Source organism: Alosa alosa, chromosome 2 (genome assembly GCF_017589495.1).
Source record: "Alosa alosa isolate M-15738 ecotype Scorff River chromosome 2, AALO_Geno_1.1, whole genome shotgun sequence".
Classification (NCBI taxonomy): Eukaryota; Metazoa; Chordata; class Actinopteri; order Clupeiformes; family Clupeidae; genus Alosa; species Alosa alosa.
This window is the reverse complement of record NC_063190.1, coordinates 29,015,766-29,036,710: the sequence shown is the minus strand read 5'-3', so window position 1 is coordinate 29,036,710 and position 20,945 is coordinate 29,015,766. Positions and strand designations below refer to the sequence as shown.

Below are 20,945 nucleotides of genomic sequence, written 5' to 3'. Positions count from 1 at the left end.
GGGCACAGTGCCAAGGAAGAGGGGGTCAGCGAGACTGCAGAGCTGAGAGGGGAAGAAACTGAGGTTTCCAATCCTCTCAGTAACTTGATCACAGCAACTGGCATTGGGAAAGGAAGAGCGTCTGAGCCCGGTACAATGCTGTAACGGAAAAGAGCGTGTCCCGTCGTGGAAAATTCTTATATAGAAATGTTAACGTTGTGTAATCATGTGGTAGGCTACCCGCATACACTGTTGACGGGTCAGCTGGGAAAAAACGTTTGCTTAAGTGAATTGTAGACTAGATTAGCCTATTGCTATGCGTCAAGTGCTGGCCTAATACATTACTCTGATCACGCACGAATAAAATGGGCGAATATCTTGGTGTAGGAGTAGCCTACAAGGTTTCCTGCTGTCATGAAAGATTAATACAAGGAAGGAAGATTGCAAGACTGAGTGTTCTCTCTGTCATTGAAAATCTACCAACGACCTTGAATTGAAGGTCATATGCAGAAGCCGCAGAAGTCTGCATTTAAATTGTGCTGCATAGCGCCGCTCTGCATCAGTTTGAGGTACAACATGAATTAAACGAACGCGTTTAGATGTCGCGTTTCCCCCCTTCAAAATACTCACATGGTGAGGTCGTCAAGACTGTCATGTTTGATGTGATCTTTCACTGATGTTGGGTGGACGCCATTCCATAGAAGGAGTCATGCCCAAATGGCAAATGGACAAGAATACCACCTCAGGTCATGACCTCAGGACAGGTGGACACCTACACAAATGCTATACCCAAAATATCAACAAGAAAGCATATGCAAATGAACACCAACACACACACGCACACACACACACACACACACACATACTCACACATACAGAAACAGACACACTGCTCAAAAGCCTTTTCAGATGCATTCCATTATTTTTTAGCAGACACTATGAGTTGTTAGACCATTTGGTGATATCCTCTTTGATTTTCAATTATGTTACAACAAAACAGGGACAACTATAGGAACAGTGGCATTTAAGAAGCAAGAAGAAAGGCGCACACTTTGCCAAACATAATTTGAGTATTATACCTTAGTAAATACTGAAAACCAAATATTGCCTAATGATATGACCATTTGTGTGTGTTTCAGACCACATTCCATTTTGATGTAGACAGTTAAATGTACTGGCTAATTGCACATTTTCTTTTATACTGTTGATGACAATGACAAGAGTGAAATCATTCAAGACAGAGCAGAGAGAGAGGAAAGTAATTCAATGTAGACATAGATGTTTTAAAAGGTGTTTTACCCCCCTCTAGTGGTGGTTTGTCTGATTGGCTGATTACTGCATGGTGTGCCAGATCGTCCAAATGACGTCTGTATGTGTCCTCGAGCACAAGGTCATTCAGATACATGCTGGCTAAGACATTCAGAGAAGCTCATGCAGTTACGCTTTATAAAAGCTCTGCATCTAGGTGAAAAGTAAGTTCACCTTCTGACATTTCTCCTTTGTCTTCATCTGAATTGCAATGATGTATTTTAGTCATGACATCATTATGTGATTCTGTAGCCTACCTTTTGACCATCCATATATTTAAAAAGAAAAATGTACAAATACACACATCGCATGTCATTGCCAAAAAAAAGAATCTAAAGAAGAAACAATGAAAAACAGTGAAAGTTTTTCTTAGACACTCAAATGAGCGTAAGTGTGTGTGCACACTTCAATTCAGTTAATCTTCACTGCTTCGGCACCCGCTCTTAATGTCACTATTAACTTAACTGTCTATTGTCACTATTATTAACTGTCACTATAACTTAAATAATATACGCAACAATAAAGACATAATTGTCATAGCAGGTTTACATTTGTCCTAAATTGATCTCAACAGACTAATTCACTTAACACTGTTAAATCCATTTTATTGTCCCTGGCATACATTTAGGCAAATATGAGGGATTGCTCCCTGAAGGCACGTGTAAGCTAATTATACTCCATATTCCATACAGCTCATTGCTCTAAAAAGAGTTATCTGTGCAATTCAATGTCCTTTCAGAGTATATGGAGTCAGGTTACAAGTTAATGGTTCACTGACAGACAGAGATCACTCATCATTTGAAATATATGGTCATACATGATCTTTTACAATATAGAATATGCTATACATGAGGTGTTCATCAATACAATCTTTGTGGTGCATTATAAGTGGAGTCTCAAAGGGATGGATGGGTCTTCGTACATATACCCTTGAAGATTAATTATAAAAAAAAATGGAATAACAACAGCAACTCACTGCAATGTAATAGCAACGTAATAGATAATAGATTGCAAAAATAGTTGCTTCTCAAAGGAATTATAAAACAGTTTTTTTCTCAGAACAGTTATGATGTCTTTGGTTCTAGGTTCTTTTATTGAATTTATTTGCATTTGCTGACCCTGAAATACAGATAGTTACACAAAGAAGGATGCCCCAACCAAACAATCAACATGCATAATACATAACAAAATTCATATACAGGCACACATCAGTTTGGCTTTGGTGCAAAAAAAATAATGACATTCTTTTAAAAGATCAATCTAAGATCCAAACACATATTTTGAGACACACAAGACTTCCAAGTGGCTATCTAGTTGTGCCAAATAGTATAGAGCCAAAGTGGCTACCCAGCAGCAGTGGTGTCTCTTTGTTCATGTTTACATATATGTTCAGGCATTGGGCAGGCTTTTATCCACAGCAACTTACAAAACGTGTTGTAAATGTAATACTGTATCTTAACAACGACAAAAACTCATAATAAGTATAAATTATAAAAAAAAAACATTGCACTTTAAAACTATTGTTAACATCCAAATGTCTTCTATTTCAGATAATATATAAATGAAATATCCCCTCCCCTAGTTAGTGCTACATGTCTTGTGTGAGCTCTGGGCAAAGCCCTTCTCCTAGAGGGTGCTGGGGGAACTGTTCAGACTGGGTGCTTTAGAGAGGAGTTTCCATCTCTATAATTGAAAATACATGCAATATGTGACTAAGGCATTTTCCAAATGCTATCAACATTATTATATTATTGTGATTGTTTGAGGTGCAATGTCACACAATTTGCTAATCTTGTCTTTAAAAAAAGCTTCCTGTACCTACAATTGACCTTGACATATTAGAAAATGTTGCTAGTCATGTGGAAAACCATTTTTAACATCTATATTAACTGTGGCCTGTAAAAAATGAGCATTAGCATTAGCATTGTAAAGGCACTGGACATTTCAGCTCAAAAAATGTGCTTTGGCAATTTAATCAGTATGAACAAACCAACTTCTCATATAGAATAAGCTATCAGCGTGTAATGGATGAATTGCAAACAGCAGAGCACAGGTAATGAAACCATGCTAGCTAGCTAACTCTTAAATTGTGCTGAACATGCAGCTCAGTGCAGCCATACGGTGAAATCAGATGAAAAAAAGTACATTTTACTCACATCTGCAACATTTTTAAAATTGTATTTTTACTCTGTAAGAGCAGATGCTGAACACAATATATATCCTGCATAGTGTTGCTCTATTTGTCAATGGCCTCAAACCAAAAATGTTAGAGAGGAGTTGGGTCAGCTTGCAGCAGCCATCTTGGCTCTGCAGCACTGCAACCTGAGTTGATCGAGGCACTATTCCTAACTGGATCGGAGTGACAGGATTTCAGGCATAAAATCCACAACATTTTCCCATTTTTTATGTGCACATACAGAAAACAAGACTGCTCATGAAATCCTGCCCTTCAGTCCAGTCAGAGATGGACAGCATTCTGTGAGGCAAGAAGAACCAGGGGTGTGATTTTATTCTGAGGAGAAGTTCCCATTAGACTTTCCCTTTCATCCCCATCACTATCTATGTCATAGTATCACAGCTCTAATTTTTATTATGAACTCATGCATAACCAAGCACACTTTCAGGAGTTGAATCACTGAACTTCAAGAGGTAAAACAAAGTATCTGCTGTCAGTCACTGATTTTATTTTTCAAGATTATCTGTTAGATTAAAGAAACTTATTGATTTTGAGTGGAAAGGGACATCCTCTCGCATCATGTTACTCAATACTGAATTGATGATTTCCTCATTAATATTTTCCTTATGGGCAGTGGAACAGAGGCACTCGATTCTTATGGCAAACATCAGTAAAGAAACAGAGTCTTTGAGAACAGTATGTGTGGTTAAGGCTTTGGAGGAGCAGGAGGGGGGTCAGTTGGGGGGCCTACATCCCCGTTAGGATCTTTCTTGTCTGGCTTGGTGGGACTTGTCTTAGGGCTCTTATGTGTAGGCCGCCTGGCTCGCCTCTTCTTTGGCTTCCGTGGCACAGGGATGGCGTTGGGCAGGGTGGTGTCGACCAGAGAGTCCAAATGAACCTTCCCGCTCACCGCGTCAGAGGACTCATCGATGAACGCCAGATTTTCCCAATCCAGACTTGGGCAGATCACTGGCGGTTGGTTCTCCTTCTCTACATCTCCGTTGGGCACGCGCTCTGTCTCCGTTGCTGCCGAGCCACTCTCCGTCCCAGACTCAGACTCATCGGAGGAATAAGAGGAAAAGGAAGAGCCCGACTCGCTGTGAGGCTGCTGCCCATTCTCTCGGGGTTTCCCATCCTCCCCCGTTCCGGCAGTGCCAGACCCACTGTGGCCATGGCTGCGATGGCCGCGCCGTCGTCTGCGCCTGGAACGCTTGAACGGGTCGTCCATGTTCGGCATGCGGAAGTCCATGTTCATGTTTGGCATGTTGGGCATATTGGGCATGTTCGGCATGTCCAAGGCTGCAGCTCTTGCTCTGAGCTCCTCCATCTAGAAAGAGACCAGTGCAAGACAGGATAAACGATAGAGAGAAGTGAAAAGAACAGAAGAGAAGAGAAGAAAGCTCACCTCAGCTCTAGTCTTCTTGAAAAACACCCGCAACCAATTCGCAATCATGGCAAGGATGGAAGCGAAGTAGGCCAAGCCAACGAGGATCCAAAACCACACTAGAGGCTTGTACCAGTGGTCGCTCCCCTCAAACCCTGAATCACCTGGAAAAATAAATAGCACAGAAGTGTGAAAAAGGAACTTGCCAAACTGCTATTAGAGGTGGTTATTCTAGACATGTTGTAAGTCGGCCTCTAGGGGGAGATGTATGTACTTATGTACTTATAAATAATTCAGACAGCAAATGAAATGACGACTGATGATCTGGGCACAGTCTTACTGTAGGGCATACAACTTGATTATTGAAAAAAAAGAAAAGATTGGTGTGGTGTTAAAGATAGTTCAGATGTAGAGTAGGTGTTTGTTTTGCTTGGAGGTCAGATAATGTGGCTGTATGATCAATATGTAACACTTTGCTGTTGGTCATTAACCTTTGGGCAGAGGTTCTTGTCATTTGTTATGAAATAACTGACACATTTTACCTGCAACATAGTCTCCAAAGCCCACAGTTGTGAGTGTGATGACCACATAATAAGCTGAATCAAGTAGCGTCCACTTTTCCACTTCCTGAAACACCAGGATGGGTACAGCAACAAAGAGGGCCAACCCAAGCAGGATGGACAGCACTGCTGTGATGATGCGGACTATAGTTGGGCTCACCTTCCATTTCTTCAAGTGGCATCATTTGGAAACAAAAATGGATACATTTTAATTATTTGTATTAATATTTCCAAATGATAAGATGGCTGGTAATATCATTTTGTTGGTTTTCTCGAAAATAATTTCAAAGTTTTACTGACGTAAAGACATAATGAGAGAATGTGTAATATATTACCAAGAAAAGCATCTCTACTTTGGCAACAGCATTTCTCAGTGCAGTCCCAAGGTGATCACCAACTCCAGCCAGGAGAATACCAAACATGGGAATCCCCACCAGAGCATAGAAAATACAGAAGAGTTTTCCTCCATCTGTTTTTGGGGAGATGTTCCCATACCCTAGAGACGGATAACACTTACTGTTATTAACATAATTGCAGACAAAAATAAAGTGCAGAGCTATGGTAGCCAGCGAGGGACACACACACACCAATGGTTGTGATGATGGTGCCAGAGAAGAAGAGGGCGCTGGCTATATCCCAGCTGCTGGTAAAGGTGCCGTTGACAGTCGGATCTGCACCACCCCCAAGGGCATCTGCCACCTCCTGCAAACAGAGAGTGGGAGGATAAGAGAAAAACAAGTATATATATATATTTTTTTTTTAAATATTGAAATAAAGAATAGATTAAGTGTGAAACAAAAAATCATACTTCGAAGCTGAAGTGAATGGGGATTTTTGCAAAAAAATTGAATGCTTTTAGACCTAATACAATAATGATATACTGTATATTTGACAGTAAATAGTTGAGACTGGATCAGGTTCCTTATGTGGTTTTTGGTACATCTGTCTGAAGTGCTTTTATGTATTTGTTAACCATTTAGAGAAATGTATATCTATAAGAAAAGGATGAAGAATATAATCTGATCATATTTGTTTGCTTATTTGTCTTGCTGTCAGTTACACAATCTTTAAGTCCAGAAGCATTTTCATTTTTTGTCAACAATGACTTGTTGACTGCACATACTGCAACTAGTCATTATTATTTTTGTAAATATTTTATTATTGCTGGGTTTGGTTAAAGGCCACTTAATTTTTAGGTTAAAGAATTTCCAATCCACTCACTGAAGAAAGGAAGAAAACCAAAAGAATGGTGACTAAAATGCTATAGCAGACTCTTAAAGCAACACCAAAGAGTTTTTTGTACCTTAAAATAATGTTTCCAAAATTGTTTCCGTGGTTAATCAACTCGTAACAGGGTGAACGGCACTTCTGCATTCGCTTCGCAGCACTCTATCGGCTATAACCACACTATGTAAGTTTGCCAGATCGGGTAGCAGGCTTGTAGTTCGATGGAATGAGACATAAGAAACTACACATTTGACTTGCATGATGTCGCAATACTTAATACTTTCATAAAATCATGCAACATATTCTACCTTGTCTACGGACATCTTTATTTGCAAAGCCGTTGCTGGATAAACAAATAGCGTGCGTGCAACAGAGGAAAAGTTCTTTGGTGTTGCTTTAAGTCAACCAAAAGCACTTTTAAGTTTACTGTAGAATCTTTAAGAGGACTTTTCTTGGGGTCTGTGTGAGTGCTCCTCGATAGGTTAAAATCATGGACATACTTTTGTTTCTTATACTCAAGAAAAGAGAAGCCAGTCTGCAGGGACAGTGTAATCTGCTGCCATCACATGCTCCCTAGAGCTCCCACAAGAAGAGGGGGTTAGTACATCAATCAGTTTGTGCAAGAATCATATTCATTAATGGTGCAGTCCTCAATACTGGTGAGATGTAGTTCATATTTATATTTAGTTCACTTTTATAAAAAACAACCTAAGAGACCAACTGCAGGGACAACTCCCACTGGAGCAACTCGGGGTTAAATGCCTTGCACAACAGTGGCAGCTGGAAATCAAACCCACAGTGGAAGTTTTGGCCTCCGCCCGAATAAGCATGGCTCAATCTGAACCATTTTTTTAAGTTTGGACTGTGAACACTGGATTTTTTTTTTTTTTGCACACACTGGACAGACAGCTTGCAGAACACAAGGAGAATTTCACTAAACTCTACGAAAAGTGTAATGTATAATAATCAAGGAAGTTTAAGACACCTTTAAGTTTAAGTCATTGTTGGCTCAACAAAGCCACAGAGGACTGAGAGATAACTAAAGACGGACAGCCCATAGTCACTGCGACATGGCTGTAGGATGTCTCTGTCTTCTTACCTCAATGAGTGCTTGCAGGACCTCCGGGGAAATGCATGAGTAGTTGTTGAGGTATGCCTCCCGCGTTCTCTGGAGCTTGGCGTAGTTGTCCTCCTCGAAGGGCACCTCAAGAGCGCGGAACACCAGGGCCCCCAGCACCAGGTAGAGCAGCACCCCAGTGAAGATGGTCAGGAGGGTTGAGCAGCGCATGCTGTTGCCTCCACTCAGCCCTAGGCCCCCCTGTTTCCTGCCTCCCCCACTGCCGGTGCTGCTCCGTTCGGCGCCCCAGCTGCAAGACCAAAGTCAGCCATTAGGGGGCACCCCTACCAACCCATGTAGCCATATCAATGTGTAACCCCACTACCACCACACCACACAGCACAGTAGCAGTAGGCAAAAAGGGCTTTTAATCAAAGTCAGAATCAAATGTTTGTTTTGGTTCCTGTTTGTTCCACTGGGATCACGTTTTCCGGGCTTGAAATTACACTTTGCTATCCAAAGATTCCGCCCATGCTCGGCATTACACAGCGTCTAAAGTCATTCCATTCCAGTGATAGTTCCATACCTTTCCTGGTCTCTCTCTTCCTCCTCCTTCCTTCTCTTCCAGTTTTTCTTGTTGCGGTGACTAAGAATGGAGTCTCGCGATCCGTAACTACGAGGGAGCCCTCCCTCCTCACAGTCTGAGAGTTGTGTCACTGAGGATACAGACACTTTTTTGTCTTTCCTGTCTTAAAACTACATACACAGTGACTTGTGATTTTATAGTTACATAAACATTTCATAACCATTGTGGGATGACATCAATGAGTAAAGAAATTGTGTATCATCACCATTTGATGTGATGATACCTTGCAAACACAAATAAGCCCCAAGGCCTAAAAGAAAAACATTAAAGGGCTTTCATCTCTAACCCCAGGGCGAATTTCAATTTGTGAAATTGTTCTCACAACCAGAGCCTCACACGATTACACTTTAGTAGCTGTGACACTAATGTTGTTTGCACATTGTAATGACCCATGCGTACAGGTAACGAGTGAACGCTCAGCAGTTTGTTATCACCGCAGGGAGACACTCCTTTGTACGTTCATGTGCCATAGCAGGAAGGGAATACACCTGTCATTGTATCCATATGGTGCATACAGAGGGAGCATAAAAGATTGGGAAATGAGTGGAAGGTAATATATACTGCTCAAAAAAATTAAGGGAACACTTAGGTTTTCCACAATTGTTAAAACACATTTTTTGAAACCTTCCACCCTTTTCTCCATTCTCAAACTACATTCACAGAATGTCTGACAGTTCTTGCAAAATAAAACACTCGCCTCAAAAGTTTTACTTGTGCTCAGAACCAAACAGTGTCAGAGTACCGATCCAGTGTATGATTGAAGTGTTCCCTTATTTTTTTTTGAGCAGTATAGCAAATGAAGGAAAAGTATTGTTGGTTTGGAGTAATTTTAATTGACCAATAGAAAAATCTACACCATGTTCTTTAGTAATTCCCTTAGGGGAGCTGACAGTGAGACACAAAAAGAAAATGCAACAACAAAACGTCGACAGTTGTTTGAAGTAATCTAAAGTAATTTCTCAATATGTTGGCCTCAGTCAAGTGTGACAGTTCTATATCTACAGATACCAGTGCCTTCCCCAGGGGCCACTGCAATAACGTGCCTTGGTTATGAAGCTATGGCATGTGACTGTGCCAATGTAACTTTAGAGGGTGCATGCCATCCCTGAGTTGGAACTCATCTTAGATGTCAATATAAGCCCCATCACAGAGTGCTCCGCATTTGATTTAAAACGTGTGTGTCTGTGTGTGTCTATTTGGTTACTGTTGGTTACTATTACTGTAAGTTGTTTGTGTGCACATGTTTCAAAGCATGTTGCGAGTTTGTGTAGGCCTATTTTAACATTTATGCCCATAGCATTTCTGTAATGGCTATTTAAAGTGAATTGTTTCAAATTATCTCTATCTACTGATGAGTTTTCAGATGAAAAACGTTAAAACTATGTTAACTTCATGTCCAGGTTCCCGCATAGACAACTCATAGATAGATAGATAGATAGATAGATAGATAGATACATTATTGATCCCCAGGGGAAATTCAAGAATCAACTGTCAACCACAGTTTTAAATTAAAACAATGTCCTTTGTCGTGTTACTTTAAACACAGTAAAAATTGAGATAAAAAAAAGTTACATAAACCTTCTGACGGCAGAGCTAATCTATCAAGACACAGTGTAGTCATTCTATATGTACCTAAACATTTCTACTTGAAATCAAAATGCGCTGACTGCATTCAAAGACAAAGAAAGTAAGTCTACAGTATTGTCTGGAAATGTTCCCTGAAGCTCCATGACTAATTTCACAAAGAATGTAGTAGTCCGGTGGCGTCTCCCTACCTCAGAATCAGTGGAGTAAATGGTCCAGCAAATCCAGTTGGTAACTGCAGAGATCCTCACAGACCGCCACCACTAACAGTCGGGGAGTATGGATGAGTGAGCAAGAGAGTGTGTGTGTGTGTGAGAGTGTGTGTGTGTGTGTGCGCGCATGCATGCCACAGACGATTGGGGTGTGAGTGTGTCAGAGGAAAGCTTCGCTATTGCTGAGTGTCGGGAATAAGAAGATACTGAATCAAACTGACCCCATGTGGATTCTGTGTGTGTCTGTGAAAGTGTATGTGTATCCAAACCTGTGAGTGAGAGTGGCTGTGATTGTGTGTGCACAAACATGCGTGGTGGTGCCTGTGTGTGTGTGTGTGTGTGTGTGTGTGTATGCATGTGGCTGAGTGTGTGTGTGTATGAACAGAGCATATGGGATGAAGGAGGGAGACTGTTAAACCGAAAGACAAGGGGAGGCTGGGGAAAGAGGGAGGGGCCGATGCAGATATTTGGAGCAGGCAGGAGTCCGCTTGTTGCTCTCCCACAGCGCTTGCCTCCCCTCGCCTCCATCTCCTGCCTCGGCGAGGTCCGCTTCTCTCCCTGCAGCGGCTCAGCTTTGGGTACACACATGTAATATTCAAAAGGCTAAAAATAGGGGCTCTAAACAGTCTCAGCTGAGCCCCTTAAACTTGTGTCTTGTCTGAATGAACATCCCTGTCTGGGAGCGAGCGTTCTTCTAGTAACTGCCTTCCAAGGAAATAACTTTGCTTAACATTTCATTATATCGTCTGTGTAAGGTATTTGCATGAGATGTGTATAGCTTTTCTGCTGTTTATTGAGTGTGCCTTCACCACCAAGCTAATGATATTTTAGTGGTCTTGTTGTATGAAGACATGTGGAGCATTCTTGCAACTCAAACCTACTACCACACCCTTTCTGAGCTGGCTCAGTGCATAAATATTTATCCTGAGCCCCTTGCCATGTTTCACCACACTATCGTTCCCTCCCTGCCTTTCATTTTTTATCCTCCCCTTCTCCCTCTCTCTCTCTCTCTTTCTCTCTCTTTCTCTCTCCCTCTCCCTTCTGTCTCTCTCTGTGTCTCTAGCTCCCCCGTCCCTCTGTATCTGGGTTGCACCCTGTAAAAGGCTCTCGGTGACTGGTGGCGTGCATTGCTTCTGACAGGTTTATGCGGACGGTGCTGACGAGAACCGCTGCCGACGCTGCGCTGGCTAGGCAGTGAGTGGTCAGCTCAGCTCAGCGGCGCTCGGAGAGCAGTGCCAGGAGGGTTGTGCTGAGACTGCTGAGACGACTGCTACTGCTGCTGCTGCTGCTGCTGCTACTGCTGCATGACTGAGGAGTGGGAGTGGAAAGGTGTGTGTGTGTATGTGTGTGTGTGTGTTGGTTGAGCACAGATACCGTTACACTGATCTTAGGGGAATCCAATGATCACCCTGACTCACCCCCTTAAATGAAATCGTTACCTGGTTAATGTGCTCTTGCTCTCTCTCCCTCTTCTGTTCCCTCTCTCTCCCTCTTCTGTTCCCTCTCTCTCCCTTTCTCTCTCCCTTTCTCTCTTCTCCATGACCGATATGGGATTTTAAAGACCAATACCAATTTCGATAGCTGAGGATTTCAAAAACCGATAAACTATCAAATTTATGGTAAAATCATCAACATTAGTACATTAGTACTTAGGACTTATGTTTGCATTTTGTTGCCCTGCCACTCTGGCACATTCCATCAAAGTCAAAGTTCTTTGACTACAGCGCACTGTAAATCATACTGTAGCTATTTGCGTTAAGCCCAGCAGCAAGCACAATACAAATCTTTGGGCCATTCACTCAACTTGGCAGCAAGTGCAGCACATGCTGGTTCCTATCAGTAAGCCCCTTATGTGTGACTGTAGAGAATGCGTCATTTTTTTATCATCACTTCTTATAAGCATTGTTTGCTGTGGAGCACTTGTATTATCGCTAGTTATAAGCATTGTTTGCTGTGGAGCACTGTGTGTTCCTCTTCAGGTTTGTTGTCAACAAATAATAATAGCTGATCTGCTGACTTGCATCTCTCATGTTTGTGTCTGTAACCTGTTGGTTTTTAATGACGAATGAGTAACAACTATGCAACTATTGGCAAACTTTTACATAGCCTCCTTCTAGCCATCAGTTAGCTCATGTCATGTTTGCGTGTCAACACTGCTCACCAGAAATGAACATTGCATGACGCTCCTCTGCGATCCAAGACAGGTTCTCTTCAAGTTGTTTGGATTTTCAATATTGTTTTTTCAATATTTATTTTAACTAATCAAATAGCAAACATCCTGACTTACATCCTCATATGCACATCTCATTTCCAAATAATAGCCTACAGACATGACACAAGTTATTCTCCTTTAAGTGAAAGGCACCTAATTAGACTTACACACCACTAATACAATGTAATCATGACATTAGGTGTTAAAAAAGTTTATAAATATTAAATATTTAAATGACAAAATATTTTAGGCTACTTGTAGTTATCCACTACACTCCACTTGTAGTTATCCAACTAATATGTATGTATGTATATGTATATATATATCAGGGTAGGAATTTCACGGCGTTGGCGTTCCCCTTGCGTTGGCGTGAGGCCCCTTTGAAAATCAGAGGTTTACAGGCCACGGTGGCCTTGGTGCCCCCTTCTTTCAATATTCTGCTTTGCGTCGTACTAATAGTGATTTTTATTTAGCCTGTGGCCTGTCAAAATAATCTTAGCATTCACAGCGCAAATTAATTTAGTCATTTACGCAGTGGAGAAAGTGGCAGCGCAGAAAAAAAGAAAGGGCGTCCAAATTCACCCATTCTCAGTTGAACTACTCGCGAAGTAGCCTATTCATCACACAGACATCACACGTATCACATGAAAGAGCTTTTTCTCAGCTTTTAAACGATGTTAGCCGATAATTGCTGTGTTGAACGGTTCGCGAGAAAAGTAAATAATATAATTCAATTTAATCATACATTCTACTGAAGGTTTTGCGTCCCATGATCTCCATACCCATTCATCTCGGTGTAATACTTTACGAACCCTTCTTTTAACACATGACAACCCATATATCAGAATAAACAGGAGACCTTACCGACCACAAAGGTGTAAAGCAGTCCCCTGTACAGTTAGCCGTTCCAGAGTAATCCAGTTTTGAATTTGCAGTAAAGTTCGACATACATGGATGTCTCCAAATTTGGGCTTTAAGTTTTACAATGTGTTTAAATTGTTACACATGATTTCATAACGGGCCAAATACAAAATAAATGTTACAAATATCGCCTATATATTGATAAATCAGAGGACAGCTAACTAAGAGTTTGTAAAAGTAGCCTTAATGATCACAAAATGCTAAGCATGCATCTAGGCTATTTGTGTTTCTTAAAGCTGAGCTGTGCTTAAATTGTTCAATACATGATTTCATAACAGGCCAAATATAAAATAAATGTTATATATAGCCTAGATATCTGTAAATATTAGATAGTCAGATGATTTACAGTTCTATGTAATATGTCATGTTTTCATTTAATGTTTTTGTAATGTTTCATACAGTGATGCAGGTCTACTGCAGTGAATAGGCTAAATACAACTTTGATAATTTTTATAACCTACTACTAATAGTTAACTTTGGCCTTGGTGCCCTGACATGTGGCCTTTGTGCCCCCCACCAAATATGCCCAACTGAAGGCCAAGTGGCCTTGCCCCCAGAATGGTGAAATTCCAAGCCTGATATATATATATATATATACACACACCACACACACACACACACAGCACTGGAAAAAAATTAAGAGACCGCTGCACATTTTTCTGATGTCATCTTACGGTTGCTGAGTGACACTTACATTTATAATGAGTATACTATAGACCCTTTCAACAATAAAAACAAAAACAATGCTTGAACGTTCTATTTGGGCCCCAATCTACTTCCTCTGCATTAAGATAACATATGGAATGTTAAAAAGGAAATCTTGTGGGGCCAACTATGATGCTGATAATGGAACTCTCTTGAAAGGGTCTATATAGTATATACGATTGTAGTGTTACAATGTAATAGAGGAAATCACAAAGAAAATAGATAGGCTTCCTGCATGACCCATTCCGAATGTGTTGTCTGTGATATAATAAATACAACACATTGGGAATGGCAAGAAATTTGGCAATACTACTTTCACACAAGACACAAGTGATGGCACCCCTGTTTATGTCAGATTTGGACAGGTCTAGAAATACAGTGCTAAATAATGTAAATACAATGTCTGGAAGTAGTGTATCTGTGTTTGTGCATGCGTGTGTATATGTGACTCATTTGTAGGATACTGTAGTGTTGATGATACCGAGCTTGTTCTGACATTAACAGGTTATCGGATTCTTGTAGGTTACCGCTCTGTAGTTCTTCTGTGGTAGTATGGTTTTCATGCTCCTTAATCACATTAAAGATGACAGGTTTCACATATCTCCAAGTAATTGTGCTGATTTGACACTGACTAGACTATAATGGAAAATTGGTTTCTTTTTATACAGTATATGAGAGGGTTGGGTCTTACCTCCAGGTCTTATGAAATCTAAAAATAAACCAAATCAATATTTCATGAAATAGGCAATAGGTTCCTTGTAAATGTATTACTTTTACTTTTACTAGTAATTACAATGGTATTTCAGTGCACTTAACTTCTAACTTTTGGGAGTTGATCAAAACAGTTCTCTTTTGGCAATATAATAACAATGAGATATTCTGTAGCCTACTGATTATCAGTTTGTTGCATGTTTAGACCTTGTATATGTGTTGCACAACACATGTTGCACTTGGCAATCACGGTGGGGATTGATATGGTAGTGGACCATGATGATCATAGAAGAAGTGAAGGAGCAGTACCCCCCAATTATGGTGGGGTAATTCGCACTCTGCTGTGGAGCACTCAAAAAGGTGGACCAATGCCCACAAAGGAGGACACTACCCAGGTCCAGACAGGGCTTGAAATTTGTACAAATGGTCACCCTAGAAAAAACAATGGCATTAGGTAATGGTCAGAAAATGAATGAAATGACAGTCGAAAGTTATAGTGCTGTTGTTAAGTTACTCTGTATAACTGTGTTTATATTTCACAAATACACCAACAATCAAGTTAGTCTCCACCACTCAAACAGTGCTAACATTATCTTACTGTTGAATGTAATGTTAATACTGGAAATTGAGAAATTTAGATAAATGATCAGTATTTGGCTCTCCTTTACTTCATTTTAAAATAATTATCGGTTAGATAGATAGATAAACAGTTAGATAAATAGATCAGCAAATAGCTAATATCGGCCGATGATATCGTCACACCGATTAATCAGCCAGCCTCTAGTTCTCTCACTTTCAAATGGTCTACACTCTTCCGCTCTGCCTCTTATTCTATCATTCTCTTATTCACTCTTTCTTTTGGTCTCTCTCTTCCTCTCACTCTTTCTTTTGGTCTCTCTCTTCCTCTCACTCTTTCTTTTGGTCTCTCTCTTCCTCTCACTCTTTCTCCAAGCCTTTTGGGTTAGATAGACATGATTAGACATGCAATGCAGCTACAGACCTGATCCCAGTACACGATTAACACCCCATGCCCTGGACTGAACAGCTGTATGGTTAATACACGTCTGGGCACTGACTGCATCAACTGTGCTACATTATTTAACATCAATATTGGTACACTGCTGTGCCTGCAGAACAGAGCCCTGGATGAAAATGAAAAATCCTCCCGACTGCTGCAGCTGCATATATCTGTGTGCATTCCACTTTTTACAGTGCACTTCAATTTTATCCAGAGTGAATATTAATAGTTGAAATGAAAAGATGCAGTATTTTGATAGAGAGCACAACAAAGCTGCACAAAATAGAGAAAGTTGATATATTTATGAAGTTAGAAAATGTCCTATATTGCAGCTATACAAATGACGAATGGTTCTGGCAATGCAAGTTGGGGGGGGTTGATAATTGTTTTGACGCTTTGAGTTGTTGAATTTCCTTCTCCATAACCCATAGTCCCAGCTTACTGGTTAACATTTGTACGTGACCTCAGCAGATTGAAAACAATGTCACTGCAGGGTCATGTCCTAAATACAAGTCTGCCATGCTGCCCTTTAAAAACTATGTATGCATCTTAACAACTCTGCAGACAAGCAGCAATCACACTGAATTGTTTGCTGGTTACCATAGGAAAAGCTAAGATGCAAACTGTTAATGTGTGAATATACAAATGGAAAATGTAAACACAGACGGACCACTGAGAACTGTTGGAAAAGTATCAACAGAAGTCTGTCTAATATCAGAAGAGGTAGAGAGAGCAGAAACCAAAGTGAGAGCTGCTGTGCTTTGTGTTGTAAGCCTGTAAGATCTACTCCTCCACCCCATTAAAAAGGTGATAATTCAGGGGGTAAATAATGTGCCCCCATGATGAAGCCGTGGCTAAGTATAAATGGGCTGTGCCGCTGCTGAGAAGGGGACATGTGAGTGGAACATGCCCTGCCGTAGCTGTAAATTAGACAGGTGCAGATGCCGTCTATCTGGCCACTCCTTCAGATGTCTCCTGCATGTCACTCTCATTAGATTGTTTGTTTGTTTACTCATGGGACAGAGGAAACCAGTGTGACACAGCCAAGTCAAATGGAGATGGAAAATGAAACACTGCATGTGAAAAAGTGTCAAGTGCATTATCCGGAAAGAACTCTTCCTGTCTGACTGTCTGTGCCCAGTTTAATTTACTGATGCATCTCTCCCTTTTTTGTGCTGGTCTGTTTCCAAGCCACTACTCATTTTAATAAGCCTTGCCAGTCTTGGACAGGTAAGCTATAGCTTTCTGCTCTCCATTTGTCAAAGTCAGCATTTTCTGTCGGCTGGTAAATAGAGTTAATGAGGTTAAAGAAGGATGTAACACATGTACACGATGCAGTGTACACATGTCCAGGCAGCCGTGATAGATCATGACACAGACACACTAGGTGAGACCAGTTGGCTTCATTTCTCAATTTCTCTCATCTCTCATGACATATATCAGATGAAACAGGATCTATACCGTATCTATATCAGTCTATGAAGTCAGTTGGAAGTATGGATTTTGGATGTTTTTAAAAAAAATTATCTTGCTAGACTTCGTCATTGATTAAACTTCAATTTCCAGTGAAGTTTCTCTATGATCTGAGGAGACATTTGTTTGTAAAAGGAATTTGGAGATTAACATAATAGGTCGAAAAAGAGGCGGTATTGTGGGTGTACTCATACATTTGCACTACATTGTTTTATATGCTGTAGGATAGGTCCTCTCTCTCTGAGGAACAGGGTTAGTGACAGACATGTTGTGTTTACATGGCATATGTGATTGTGTGAGTTGGCAGGGTGTGCTTTTTTGGGGTGTTTAATTGTCTCTTTCTAGATATGGGATCGCTTAAGGGCCACTGGATATCAGTGCCCAACAGTAAAATCAGGAATGCACATGGAATGCACTTATCTGCAAATAGATGTGGTCCCTCACAACAAACCCTGCCCAGTCATTCAACAACAAAACAAGCTCATCTGTGGGATACAATGTAACAACGTTCTTGATGCTGCTTTAAAGCTCCAAAGCTATCTAAAACAACTGCACTGGGAACGTGTGGCTTTACAGGGTCAAGTGCTGGTGTGCCAACGAACTTAGCAGTCCCCAAATGACCTACCCCTGGGCTGAGGCTTTGCCAACAAGAGCCATTTTCCCTAACACCTCTGCCATTTTATGGTGTCAAAGCCACACTGAATTGAGATTGTTCAGAGGGCAAAGTGGGCACTATGTGTGGCCTGCATAATGACAGGCAATTAATCACAGCAGACGCTGCTATTCTATATTTTGCCAAAGAAGAACAGGGACGTGATGCAATGCCAATCGCAGACTGTATGAAGGCCCAGAATATTGACAGCTCTGCCTTACAGTGGGACACAGACTCTCAGCAAACAAACACTTCTCTCCCAAATAGCTGCGGAGTTAAGGTGGTGTGGGTTCTGGTCTGAACACCCCCTTGAGTCTGCTGGTGTCTGGGCTTGGTTGCTGGCTACGCCTGTGTCTTGCTCCGGCAGCCTGGCATGGCCGAGCAGCAGTGCATGATTTGTTTTGTAGTTGTACATTTATTCCCTCACTCTGCGCCATCAGTGCAATTTCGTGAGAGCTTCCCCTCCAGATCACATGGCTCCCAAATCCTGAGTCGGGGCCAAACGCTATGAAATAGGAGTCTTACAACTGAACTCAGACAGAGCGCAGTTAATCCAGGTCACTGACTGGGCACGGTGACAGATGCAAACTGGAGATATGCAACAGCATGATTCTCAGGGTCATAAAAGCAAAAGAGATTATTTTAAAAGGAAAAATAAGAAATAGACACAAACACCTATGAATATGTCAGCAAACCACAAAGAGGACAAAGGAAAATCAACACAGAAATTAAATTAGATTAAATGTTTTGTTAAAAATCATCCTGTTAATATTGAGGAGAAGGATATAGACATAGAAGTTATTTCTTCAGTTGCAAGTCTGCAGTCATGAGCAGAATATCAATCAATGGCACATGATGATTCTACACAGCAACTAAACTGCCACAGTCCAAAACAGGCTGTTGTGGGTTTTTAGCTCCTTAATTCCTTGGATGATTTTCAGATATGATCATTCAAAGCTTGGCCTTTATATGTTTGACAGAACAGTTTCTCTGAAGAAATCAGCTGAGTGAATTACCGGATCGTTCTTTTCTGGGTGACATTAATTGATAATTCTAAGAAGATTGATACTGCAACAGAAAGGCAAGCCAATATTGGAGCCATTAATGGATGTGTTTGTTAATGCAGTTTCTCCATATCCTAACAAGGAGTGAGCCTCTTTGTTAACCATTGTGTATAATCTGTTGCATTATAACCCATGTATGTTTTCTGCTTTTTCAAAAGCCACATGCTAGTTTCAAGAGAAACAAATTTCAGGTTAAGATGTCCCCACATGTTTGCTTTATCATCAGACTGTAGAACATAATCACTGTAGTGTCAGTATTGCCTGATGTTGAAAATAACTACCTTAGCAAGTTTATATGAGCACTGCTTCAGTTAGTCGCACAACTCGATGAAGTGTAAAATTATTTTGAAAGCACCATGAAAGTCTGACTGAACAGAAATAAATTACATTGTCTCACAAATCATATGATTAAAGCTAATAGATGAGTGCTTAAATAAATATATATATATATACAGTATATCATATCTGCTTTCAGATCACTCCTTTAACTGCAATATTAAATCTGTATTCATTGCTCAGTTTATATCACCGATTGAAAAAAAAAAAAAAAAAAATCCATCTTAGGTTACAATGTTAGAGTCATGCAGACCCACCAAACATTCCTGCAAAATGTCTGAAGCATTTCCCCTGGACCCCTTCCATTTCACTTACTTGTGGTTTTGAAGGTCTGAGTGTTTGTTGTTTGTTCTGTATTTCCCCTCTTCTGTTCATAAAGATGTTTTCTGCAGTCCTTACATCCTTATGAGTCAATACAACTTCAGACTGAAAGACCAAAGATGATTTGAGAAGAGAGGCAAGGTGTGAGGAAACAACATGAGTGACGCAATGTTTACCGGTTCAAAAAAAAGCTGTAGTCTTCTAAAACATGAAATTGATTGAACTAATGGGTGGAATTACCAGGAATGGTGTGTACAAGAGAGATGCAGGATGTGTCAACAGAGAGGGCTGAGAAACAGGACATGTCCGTGAGAGAAAAAAAAATCATTGTTGATAACTTCTGTTCCATCAACAGCGCTTTTTCAATTAGGTCTTTTTGATGATGTATGTGTTTCTGGGTCAGGAAATTGATTAGTAAGCAGACGTCTGCAATTTGTCCCGTTTAGTCAAAGACGGGTAGGCCACCGCAAGAGCAAAGAGAAGCTCGGCTCTACAAAACAGCATCTTCTGATAACCAGATAGTATAGTCTGGGTAACTGAAGCACCACTGAAATGCATCTCCAAATTGGAAAGAAAGCGTAAGAAGTTAAAATCTTTGTTATGCTTTTATGTTGCAGGGTTGTTAAAACCTCTTATAGGAGACTTATTGTAGGATCAACACTAATATTAACATTATATGATTTTATGGCATACACATTCCTGTGGTTTGCTCATACCAAACTATGGTATCATGTAGATCACACATACTTACATTTTGATCTATGCAGAGTTGCACAGATATCACATTAAACAACCGCAAGTTTCCGCAAGTACTGAGCTGGTGCAAGTAGGACTGAGGTTCACCTCAACCCAGTTTGCTGGTGTAGAGAGAGGGAGAAGCAGGGCTGTTTCCCCTAAGGCTTTGCACTAAGCAGACTAAAACACTCACCTGCAAGTAGCAGCTTCCACTTCTGATCAATACAGAAGACTACGCTCTTACATTTCACATTAATCTAATCCAAACCACTTCCAGTAGCTTTTAAGGAGACTTCGAGAAATAAGGGGAAAGAAATACAGTGAATAATGGCCTTTAGAATTGGCTGATGTTATCCATGTAACAACTCTGATAAGTGTTTCAGGAACAAAATTAAAGTTGTTAAAACTGTATTAAAAATGAGCAGGAACAAGAACAGTCAGGCGATTGCAGAACCTTTACAGTGACTGTAGCCTCTATCCGCTACACATATTAATGTTGTTCTCCTTCTTGCTGCATTATAGCTTATTATTATATGGAAGAGTCAACAATGTGCTTTTATCTTTCCCAAAATCCCAAACAGAAATGATGAAAAAAGCATGTCTAGTTGAATGTGTAGTGAACAATAACACAAAATACATCTTACCGCTCCAATCACTATAATAT

At 40.6% G+C, this 20,945-nt stretch overlaps 2 protein-coding genes across 6 annotated transcripts in view; one reads left to right on the top strand and one right to left on the bottom strand.

The window, feature by feature from the left end:
- Positions 1 to 20,945, top strand: part of LOC125311928 (protein RD3) — a 30,045-nt gene that overhangs the window by 6,098 nt on the left and 3,002 nt on the right. For 3 of the 4 annotated variants that reach the window (XM_048270335.1, XM_048270328.1, XM_048270345.1), the window contains exon 3: positions 11,274 to 11,462. The exons of the other annotated variant lie outside the window; for it this stretch is intronic. The gene's annotated coding sequence lies outside the window, so the exon portion shown is untranslated. The remainder of the gene's footprint in view (positions 1 to 11,273; positions 11,463 to 20,945) is intronic. 4 annotated transcript variants of the gene reach the window in all.
- LOC125311888 (potassium channel subfamily K member 4) lies at positions 1,882 to 19,952 on the bottom strand. 2 transcript variants are annotated; one of them, XM_048270260.1, is made up of 8 exons: positions 19,541 to 19,952; positions 8,278 to 8,407; positions 7,734 to 8,001; positions 5,995 to 6,109; positions 5,743 to 5,903; positions 5,390 to 5,576; positions 4,869 to 5,011; positions 1,882 to 4,790 (listed from the first exon to the last, which is right to left on the bottom strand). In XM_048270260.1, coding segments are annotated over exons 1-8 (1,626 nt in total). In that variant the 5' UTR covers positions 19,542 to 19,952; the 3' UTR covers positions 1,882 to 4,169. The 2 variants fall into 2 exon arrangements, with proteins under 2 accessions (XP_048126217.1, XP_048126222.1); XM_048270265.1 differs by lacking the exon at positions 19,541 to 19,952 and adding an exon at positions 10,113 to 10,365.

Bases quoted from the DNA above. Each gene is read 5' to 3' on its own strand.
- LOC125311888 (XM_048270260.1), bottom strand. The intron at 6,110-7,733 runs GTAAGAAGACAG...CTCTGTTTGCAG, and splicing joins TCCTGCAAGCACTCATTGAG to GAGGTGGCAGATGCCCTTGG. The intron at 5,577-5,742 runs GTAATATATTAC...TGCCACTTGAAG, and splicing joins AAGTAGAGATGCTTTTCTTG to AAATGGAAGGTGAGCCCAAC.